The following is a 10,540-nucleotide window of genomic DNA, read 5'->3' as shown; positions in this document are numbered from 1 at the left end:
ATGAAGTAAAAGTTTTATTAGAATTTTTATAGAGCAATGCAACACTGTTAATCCTTGAGTGCTATTACTGTGTGACTGGCATTGTTAGCAACTGCATACAGATTGACACGAGACAAACACACACACTTTGCAAAGTGTGTAAAGTTCATTGACCGGTAATGAGAACATTTCAGAAAATGCTTAGGCTCCCTAAGAAAAGGACCGGTAACAGTCATAAGTTTCAAGGTAAATAAACCAAAATATAAAAGATTCTGTGTTGTACTCAAGATTTAACTGACTATAAAAACATTTGTTTCAGGAAGTTTTAGACTGAAACTACCTTTGTTGAGTTCTTCTTAGAATCTGATTCTCCTAATGCTGTGAAGATAGACCGAATTCTCCTGAAACAAGTGATTTTAATAATCATTTCAATCTAGTATAAAACACAAAACTTTCTTTTGTTTTCCAGTCTTTTACTTTGTACACCATTCAGGTTCTTCTGAGAGCTACAAACATGAGCCAGATAGCATCCTGTTATTTTAAAATTTGATCATTTTTTTTTACAAAACTGTTTACCAGTACCAATGAGTTTACACGTGTGAAGATAGGCAGTGTGTTGCTTTTCATAGTGACCATTACAGGAAAGCAAGAGGACAGTTGTCTGAGGATTTTTTTCAAGATGTTGTGTGTGTAATTGTAAATGTGAGAATATTTTGTTTCCAATCAAACCTCTCCTTGTCGCATCATGCTTTCTAATAAATATAAAATCCCAAAAGAATAGTTCCCTAAATACTTGCAACAAATAAAAAAACTAGCCCTTTTACTTCTCAAAGTTAACAGAGTTTATTTCAGAGAATGGTATTGCAGTAGTCTCCGAATTTCTTCATACCCTTGATAAACTTGATGAATTAATACTTGAATATTCAAAAAGGTAGGTGTGCATCAACATTTTTCAACACATATGAATTAAACTGATAAAAAAAATAATGGAAATAAAACGCTGAATATATTGACAGCATACCTGTAAAATTGATAACATCTACTTCTAAATGCACAACATTTAGAACTTTAAATTTAAATACTAGCATATAAGATGATGATCAATTATGTAGATTTAATTCCGATAATGCTTTTTAATTATCTGGTAGTTTCACACAGCCTCAGAAAGTAAATGAAAACATACTGGAATTTCCCTGATTGCCTTGTGTATGAAAGGAGACTCAACAAAGAAGAAAAACTCTCAGTACCACACATTAGAGGTTTGGCTTAAGATTTAAGGTAAAGTATTACTGACCTCTACTACTATATTGACAATCTACATAAAACCCAAAGAATATCCCAGTTTGAACATCATAAATTAAATGTCAATGTCATGGTTTCTACTCCACCAGGAACAGGACATAACGTTTTATTCAAATGTGCAGTCAAAAAGTGATGTGTGAGGATAAATCATAGCGAAGGGCAACATATCTGAAAAAAGACTGGCATCATCAAAAGTCAATGTTTCCAAGACTACTATCAGAGACTGAATCAGCCTCATAAATCTGAAGTTTTATGGTAACATAAATAAAAGATAAGGATTTGCCAAAGAGGCACTAAATTGACTCCCATCTATGTTTTTGGACAGTTTCATCAGTAGTATCATCAGTGTACAAATGTGAAGTGCATGTTCAAAAATGTATTCTGTGGAGAATAAAGTGGATCTGCTCTGTTCTAGATTTGTTTTGCATCCTTTGTTCCTTGACATCATCATTAGAAATAAGCAAAGGATGGATTCCAGAATTTACCACGATAACTTAACCAGAAACTGGTGTCTTTTTGTCAAGAAGTTCAAGCTTTGTCACAAATGCACTTTACAAAGGGATAACAATACAAGGCCTGCATCCAACTTAGTTACCGAACAGTTAAGAGAGAATAAAATACAGTGTTCTTGGTTGGTCATCACAGTCTCTAGCAAAACATTCACTGTACTGTATGAGCTAAAGAAAGCAGATCACAAACACAGGCTGGGCAACCTGAAGGAGCTGTAGAGGTTCTGCATGGATAGGTTTCCCAGTGATCTTATTGGCCAGCTCCTATTTAAAAGCTCCATGAAGTTCCTCCTCTTGTTTATCAGATCCAAAGGCATGGTCACAAAAAACTGTTTGCCAGCTCTTAAATAAAATGTAACAACATGTATCTAGAAATATACCAATTTTTGATATGTGTATGATTTATACATACCATATTAAAAGTCCTACACATCTCTAGTTTTTCATTTAGTTGTAAAGAAAAACACTGAATGTACACCTGTATTTTCATGGTAACTCTACTTTAGTTGCAGTTCATGCGGGTATGTATCAATTTAGAGGTTACCATATATTAAGTTGGCACAAATTTGAACTTTGGAGAGAAAAAAAAGGGAAAGAGGCAAAACTGTCACTCCATATTTAAATAATGCCAGGACTAATCCAAACTTTTAATACTAACATACAGTAACAAAATACTTTCATATACATTTAGGTTCTGGCATTTTTCTTCACACAAACATTGTTGCTCATTCAGTTTTCTGGGGATATTCATGTAATTTTGTTAATTAGTTAAGTTTTTCTTGCTATAACTCCGTCCTGTCTATGACAATTTTGTGCTGCAGGCTTAGACCAAATGATGATAGTTTCCATCACATTATGTTTGTTGAAGAGGTTTTTCTTTAGCATTACCCAAAGTTTAATATTTAAGAATATTAGTCTTGGATTGAATGAATTAATAAATATGTAAATAATAATTTTTACAATGGTAATTTTATAGAAATACTGGCCCATACACCTGACACCTTTATCAATACTGTTTTGGTAAAATTATATCTATATCTCTCTTCACAGTGTTCTGCAAAAGAAAAGTCTGTGTTTTGGGATTATGATGTGAATGTTTCAGAGTTATTGAACTGAATGTTCACTTTTCAAATACCAGCAATAGGTTTCCACAGAACAGTTCATACATATTCAAGCCACTTTCTTTAGAAATATAAAAACGTGATATAATTTTAAACAATATTCTACTGTGCTGCATAAAAGCAAGTCTATACACTGTACATACAGATATATTTTGAAAAACAAATCTTCACAGTTTTAAAGACTTTATTTAAAGTATAAACAATTTTAAAACACTTTACATAAATTCTTTTTTGTCTGTGACTATAATTTGCTTTGCAGCAAATTCAAATTAATATAAAAACCTTAATGAACAATTCTTACATTTTTACAAAAGAAAAAAAATGCCTCTTGCACCAAAGTTGTTGTTTTTAATAATATCTGGTGACTCCTGCATGATTGTCATAGAGAACTAGGAAAAAATAAATAAATAATAAAATAAAAATAAATAAATTTTCAGTTACATTTCTTTTTTTTTGTTTTAAGAGTGACAGTGTTTTCCTGATCTTAGTGTACAGTGGTGCCCATTTTCAACAGTGTGATACATTGCCCACAATTCTACTGCAACTGATACTTACAAAACTACTTCATCTAAATAAATTACACCCTGAAGAATGTGTTATGTGACACAATGTAGGTTCTTTTTAAATAAAACAATGTATGACATTATTTACCGCAAATATAGCCATAGTTTGTTCTTGTTTTAAAGCAATTCAGAGTTTTTTCATTGTCCACTCAGTTCACTTTATCAGCAACTGACATTTCTTTCCTATGATATAAGGGCCTGAGACGGATTATTTCTTTTGTTGTTTTGTTGTTGTTTTTGTTGCTTAAGAACCTTACAGGCTCTTTGCCAGTTCAGCTCTCTGTTTAGTTCAGTGGCAAGTTCATGGTTAGCTCAAGACATTAGCTCCATTTCACTATAAACGTAGCCATCCTTGGATCTGTACTGCATCATACTTAAGAACATTCCATGACCTTATGATTTCTTTATTTCAGAAACCCAAAAAATCTGGGTTAAAATTTCTTTTTTAAAAAAAGGGGGTACCTTAATGCAACAGTTTTTTTTTCTCAGCTCATGTGAGTGCTTTTCAAATCTGATTTTCAAAGACAGTCAGTTTTGCCTGTGGCAGTAAAGTTTACAATTTTCTTTTCAAAGTCAGTCTCGATCGAGACCCTATAGTGCTTAGTCTAGTACCCCATTTATTTAATCTCCTTAGGAGAGGAGACAAGATTAAAAAGTCACTACTGACAGCTCCTGGCCATGTTCATGGTAAGGCCCTTCTAGGTTATTCTGTTACCTCTTACCCATTTCATTTTGTCGGAGAAACTGGATATTGCTACTACTATCTGCCAGCTCTGGATATTGCTCCACTGGCAGGACATAATAGCCATCATATCCTTGCACCCTCCCGGTGTTCAACAGTTGCTGTTTCTCGCCATCAGTCCATAATCTACTGCCTTCCTTTCCGTCTCGCACTTTCTGCTGCTCTTTCACCCAAGCAGCACTCAAAGCTCTCTGCCGAGCCTGATCCAGGACTCTGTTTCTCTCCTCATCCACTGTGTCCAGACTCAGGCCGTAACGGATGTTCAGAGACAGGGTGGCGTGCCGAAACTCGATATTGGTGAACCTGCGAGTCCTCCCACTCACTGTGACGTTGACCCCGTTCTCCAGCACCTTGCGACCGCTGGCTATACCCAGGATGACCAGGTCACTGTCAGCGGAGCCGATCTTCACAAAGTAGTGGCAGTCCCTCCCATCAATGGTATAGTGAGCGCCTTCTAAGTAGTAGGCATTGTTGAGCACCACCGCAATCTTCCGGCTGTCCTCACTGGCTATGCTGGTGATGCCTGTGATCACACGACCCTCTTTCACGGCAAACATTATGCCCTTCCCAATAATGGGAATATTGGTGCCAAACCAGTGGCCAGGCTTATTTTTCTTCCCTATGCTCCGGTCCTTATTTAGTAGCCTGCCCTCCAGTGCCATGAAAGCTTGGTTGTGTCTTTCAGCTGCTTGCTGTACACCAGTTATCAGCTGGAACAAAACAGAACAAATGTCAGCATAGCTATGTTGCGAATAATCCATAACTTCATTATGACAGAACAAAACCGATAATCTCTGATAAATTAAAATAATCTGTATGTTTTCCCAATTCATGCTATTTGTAATATTTCATCTATATGTGTGTCTGCAGTACAGTGTTAGATCTATGGCCATAAGTACACCCTCATTACTTCTTAAGCATTCTTATGTATTCTGATGAACTTCTGCATAAAGAGCCAGAACTTAAACTAATGCAGTGTTTCGTAATGTTCACGGTGTAAACCTTTAAATCAACAGAGTTATTTTGCAATGCTTTGCAGTGTAGCATTGTTATCTTCTGTACAAAAATAATAATGTTTAAACCATGTTGCACTGGGATGACACACGTTGATATTCTTTTTATTGCAGGGCCATGTAACTATGCTTTTATAAGGATAAAATCATGCTGGCACAAAAAAAGGGCATGATTTATTTCAAGGTACTTCCATCGTGCAACAAAGTGTTCAACATAAGCTGACACGAAAACAGAACTAGTGTTTCTTGATCACAGTGAATGTCAAAGGTCTGTCATTAATGATGTACCAATGATGTCATTAATAATGGCTTGAGCCAGTGACTGAGGACTGTTTGAAGTGGCCATGCTTTTAACAGAGATAAAAATGTCAGTACTGTCCACACTCTATATATTTATATATTTATGTTTTAAATATAACACGCATTAATAACCAATTAGATGCTTGTTTGGAAGGAACAGCTGTAGAAAGTAACTTTAAGAATTTTGCAAAAGAGAAAACAGACAGTAGGTATAGAAAATAAAATAGACTGTTTTTATAAATGTACAAAGAAACAAACATTTTAAAACATATGCCATGTATCAGTTTAAATTAATACTCATGATTGCAAGAACACTTCTATCATCTAAGGGCACACCTGTCCATTTTCACATTCCTGGCTCGCCAGCAGTTCATAGGGTGGTTCCACAAAGTATATTGTATGTCTTGGGAAGCCAGGTATAATATTACTGAGCTGAAACCCAAACATCACCAACCAACTCTTCACATCTGTAAAATAATGATGAAAAATTCATAAAAGTGTTCAATTCTTTACCCATAAGTTTTAGATTTTTATTTGAGCTTTAAATCTTGAAATGATAACAGCTAAAAATGCATTCCTTTTATTGTTTTTATTTGCTTAGAAAGCATAAATGTCCACATTTCTTTTAGCAAAGAGTTTATGAGCAGCAGTAGATTCACAGTTCGAGCTGACTTGAACCTATTTTAAGTTAAAGCAAAGGTACAGTAATGAAACTGCAGTCCACTGCAATATTAAAGCAATAATTTTAAATTTAATATATTAAAGCAGAATTCAAGATTCACCTTGTGGGGTTTTTACTCCCTGCTTTGTAAACCGAAAACCTTGTTATTACAACGGCATGTTAGGTTTGCCTTGTATTTTAATAACGGTTTACAGCTGGTGAAGTTATAATGCAATAAACACTATTTAATATCATTTGCTTCTGTATAAACCTTATTTCACTTTTAAATAAATAATGCAGGGCAGCATAGGGCTGCCCTATATTAAATGTTGAAAAGCATATCTCCTTATTAATGCAGACTTACAGTTTTCAAAGACAGCTCAACTTATACTGTATATTAATCCCCTCTATCCATTTTCAATGACTGCTTAGTCTACAGTATATACAGTACAATACAGGGTTGCAGTATACAAGTAGGCACACAGAAAATGGGTGCAAGGCAGGTTAGACACCAGTCAATCACAGGGGAGACAGAATTATCATACAGGGGAGAGTTTAGAGAGCGCTAGACAGCCATAACTACAGCTATACACCTCAGACCAATTTAGTCTTGTAAAAATCTATAAATAAGAATTCTAGAAATGACCAAGAAGCAATTAGACACGGGATATCAGAAATTGAATGAACAAGCAATAGAAGAGCTATTTGAATAAGAATGTTTTTTCAGTTGTTCAGAAGCTGTTTTCACAGCAAATAGCATCCTAGTTGAACAAACAAAAAAGGGATATTAACTGCATTAATTTAGAGGTGTGACAATCACAGCAGTAACAAATGTCACTTGGCTTGTGGACCAATAACCAACATAAGAAGTTTATGAGCAGTCAAATCAGAACTTTTAAAGGCTTTTCAGAATTAAAGGTGTAAAAGTTAATAAATACTAGCATGTTACTGAAAAACATGCGCGACAAGTTAGTTTTCTACTGAATTGAAATTATTTTTTTATAAGGTGTAGATTTTCAGACTGGAATTACAAATCACAGTGCTCAAACTAGCTCTTCAGAATTAAAACAACCCTTTAGGTTCACTTTTATTTTGACATCTAAGAAAAAAATTATACTAGCTCAACAGTTCTTTTTACCTGTGACGTAGTTCTTCAAATCCAAAGTTTCGCTCAGTGGGTTGTTGTTTTTGAACATGTACAGATTAAAGGGTGCTGGTTCCTTGCCAATCTTCTGCCACGTTGTGTAATCAGGAGAAGTCCAACGACCTGCAAGCACATCGTAGTCTCTTTGCATGAAGTGGACCAGCTTGGTAAGAGGGTCATAAAGGCCTCCGTGAAAACCAACCACCATTTGGAATTCAGGGTTGGAGTCATGGTAGATCTCTCCATAGGCAGTATATTGAAGCTGCTTTACCATCTGTCCATTGCTGCTGAAAACAGCCAGGGGTGTCCCAGTGTTGTCGGAGGCAATGTAGTACTCCTCTCCATTATTGATCTCCATGGCAAACAAGTGTCCTTGCAAGTCATAGTATAGTGATGTGATTTCAGAGCTAGAGTGGTTGTAGACATGGGTCACTCTGGCTGGGTTGTTGAGATCAGCATAAAAGAATTGAATGTGCTGGCCAAGGTTAGTTTTACTGGACACCCTCCTTCCCAGTCCATCGTAGCGGTACTGGACGCTCCAACCATTGGTCTTGCTGTATGCCCGAACAAGCAGACCCTTAGAGTTGTACTCAAATATGTCTGTACCCCGCTGGCAGAGGATACCATCTTCGTCCAACTTGTACTGCATATCCCCCAGACGAGTGATACGGTCCCTCAGGTCATAGCGCAGTGGCAACAAGCGAGCACTGTTACCAGGGTTCAAAAGGTGCAGATTCCCATTCAGATCATAACTATAGCGCCAGGTAGACCACTCATTGACTTTCACACCATTCAGCTGCCCATCTCCATCGTACTCATATTTGTACTGTGTGGTGTTGGCATAGGGCCCAATTTTTAGCTCTCTTTTGATGACTCTACCCATGCTGTCATACTGCACTGTCATCCAGTACATTAAAATCCGAAATATCTCATACTGGACCTCCGTGATTCGCCCATGGGTGTCAAAGTGCTTGCTGAGGGTCATAACAGCTGTTGTGATGATCTGGTTGATGTCATAATAGATTACCCCAAACTTGCCAAAGTGCTCCACTTTGCCAGAGATCTCATCATAGCGGTACATGTCCAAAGGAAGAGGGGTCTCACTGATGACGGGCTTCATGCTGGCGATGCGAAAACTGTTGTCGTGGTAGGTGTAGTCAAAGCGAGCGTTCACCATGCCTTCTTCGGAGAATCTGTAGATCTGCTTGTCAATGAGAGGGCCGATCTTCCTGTATCGGATGGTGCAGGAAAACCCGCCACTCTGGAGATTTACCATTTTGAGGACACCAGTGCTTTCATCATAGCCGAAGGTGACAGCGGTACTGTCGTACAGCACTTCTGAGAGTTTCGAAAGCTTGCCGTATTTGTAAAACACCTTGCGTCCTGTGCCTAGGTACAAGGTGTTCTGGAGCCTCCCATCTTCACTGAAGTCATAAATGACAGAGGCGTTGCTCTCAGGGGGGTTGTAAATGTTGCGGATGTAGCCGACCGAAGTGTGGGTGGACATGGTGTGACGGGCCACACTGGGCATAGTGACAGCAGTGACGCGACCTGAGGCATCAAACTCAAAGACGTACTGTCGCTGGCTCTGTAAGAGGAGTACCATGGACTGAAACAAAAAGAAACATCATTAGTGACTCAGTGGAGCTTAATGGAGCTTTAAATACTTTAGAAAAAGATGTCCAAAATAATATTAATTTCTTTTTGGAAGTCCTTTTTTTAGATAAATCTAAATTAAATGAAATTCAAGAAGCAGAGCATTCCAGATAGTATCTCACAGTTTTTAAGTCAAATTATACCTCTCATGAAAAGAATCAGTATATTCTCCTCTGCACAGTGTTAGAAAAGACTGATAAAATACTACATGATCCTTAAATTAGCAGCATTGTAATCTTATCATGCCAGCACAGAATTTGACTGATGTGGATTTTTTTGACAATTACTTCTGGACTGTGGAAACAAAAGAAATCTATTCATCAGTATCTGTATAATTACTACTCTAGCATTGTGGTCTAGAAAAAAAACCATTTGATCTTATATACAGTATAGCAAAAAAACAGGAATGATGTGAATATCTATTGTGATTATACATTTATCTTTAATTTTGAAATTGCTTCAAAGTAAGGTATGTAAGCATTTATTTAAAAATTAATTTAACTTTTAACATCCTGTACATATGCATTTCCAGAAATCAATGTCTATGTGTATGGGAATAAACAAAGGTTAACTAAGGTAAGCTAAAATGGAGAAAGAAGAATATTATGCATCATTTAGGCTGTGGGGCCTTTTCAGCTGTATGCATACCTCAAGGAGGCTAATAATCTAAATATTGTGTACTATTTCTTCTTTCTTCTTTTCAGGGCAGAGTTAATCTCAGTTTGCTCCTATGCAGATCATGTGCTGATGCAGCTCCTCACTCAAAGGCTGTATGTGTATGAATGTGCATGTGCACACGTTTGTAAAAATAGAACTGCACAGATTCTAAACTGGCTCCCTGTTGCCTGTTCCTGAGAGCTGCTTCACTCACCTTCTCCAGGTAGCTGTAGCTCCATATCTTGCCATCGACGAAGGATCGGGACAAGAGGCGGCCCAGGGTGTCATACTCGGACCTCTCACTCATGCTGCCTCGCTGCAGCCCCACCAGTTGTCCAGTGGGGGAATAGGACACATTGACAGGGGCCAGACTGCTGCTGGGCAGCCACTTGGAGGGCCGGCCCTGCTGGTCATATATAATCCTCAGGTCGAACTTCCGGTGGTCATCATATATCTTCTCCGTACGGGTGTTTCGGTCGAAGTCAATAGACAGCAGATTTCGTCCGTGTGCCTATGGGAGAAATAAAAAAAAAAGCACTTTCATAAATTTGATCCGATTTTATAATACGATAGACAAATGTCTTGCACTATCTTTAGACATTTGAATAATATACTATTTTATTTAGTCAAAAATAGAATATGTCCAGGCTGTACATCCTATTTCTCCTTCTCATTCATCTCCAACATATCCAGTTGTGGTGATATTTGTCTCTGAATCAAATTCTGCACCAATAAATACTGAAGGTTGTTTGCATCAGTTGTCCGACCCAGATCAGTGGTATTGACTTCAGTTTGCATGAATGTTACTAAGTGTTAATTCTTGCTGTGCACTAGTTTGATATTGCCTTCTTATAGGACTTGAGACTCCTGCTTCACTTTTTTAATACCTGTCA

General features: G+C 37.2%; 1 protein-coding gene across 13 annotated transcripts in view; it reads right to left on the bottom strand.

The window, feature by feature from the left end:
* The window catches only part of LOC102695531 (teneurin-2), an 822,495-nt gene continuing 811,955 nt past the window's right edge, over positions 1 to 10,540 (bottom strand). For all 13 annotated transcript variants that reach the window (XM_015349967.2, XM_015349971.2, XM_069196089.1 and 10 more), the window contains 4 exons: positions 9,862 to 10,158; positions 7,329 to 8,943; positions 5,866 to 5,996; positions 1 to 4,926 (listed from right to left, as the gene is read on the bottom strand). In XM_015349967.2, coding sequence (XP_015205453.2) covers positions 4,186 to 4,926; positions 5,866 to 5,996; positions 7,329 to 8,943; positions 9,862 to 10,158 — 2,784 coding nt within the window. In that variant the 3' untranslated portion in view covers positions 1 to 4,185. The remainder of the gene's footprint in view (positions 4,927 to 5,865; positions 5,997 to 7,328; positions 8,944 to 9,861; positions 10,159 to 10,540) is intronic.

The sequence above is a fragment of the Lepisosteus oculatus genome, chromosome 11 (genome assembly GCF_040954835.1).
Source record: "Lepisosteus oculatus isolate fLepOcu1 chromosome 11, fLepOcu1.hap2, whole genome shotgun sequence".
NCBI classification, from domain to species: domain Eukaryota; kingdom Metazoa; phylum Chordata; class Actinopteri; order Semionotiformes; family Lepisosteidae; genus Lepisosteus; species Lepisosteus oculatus.
This window is presented reverse-complemented; position numbering and strand designations above follow the sequence as displayed.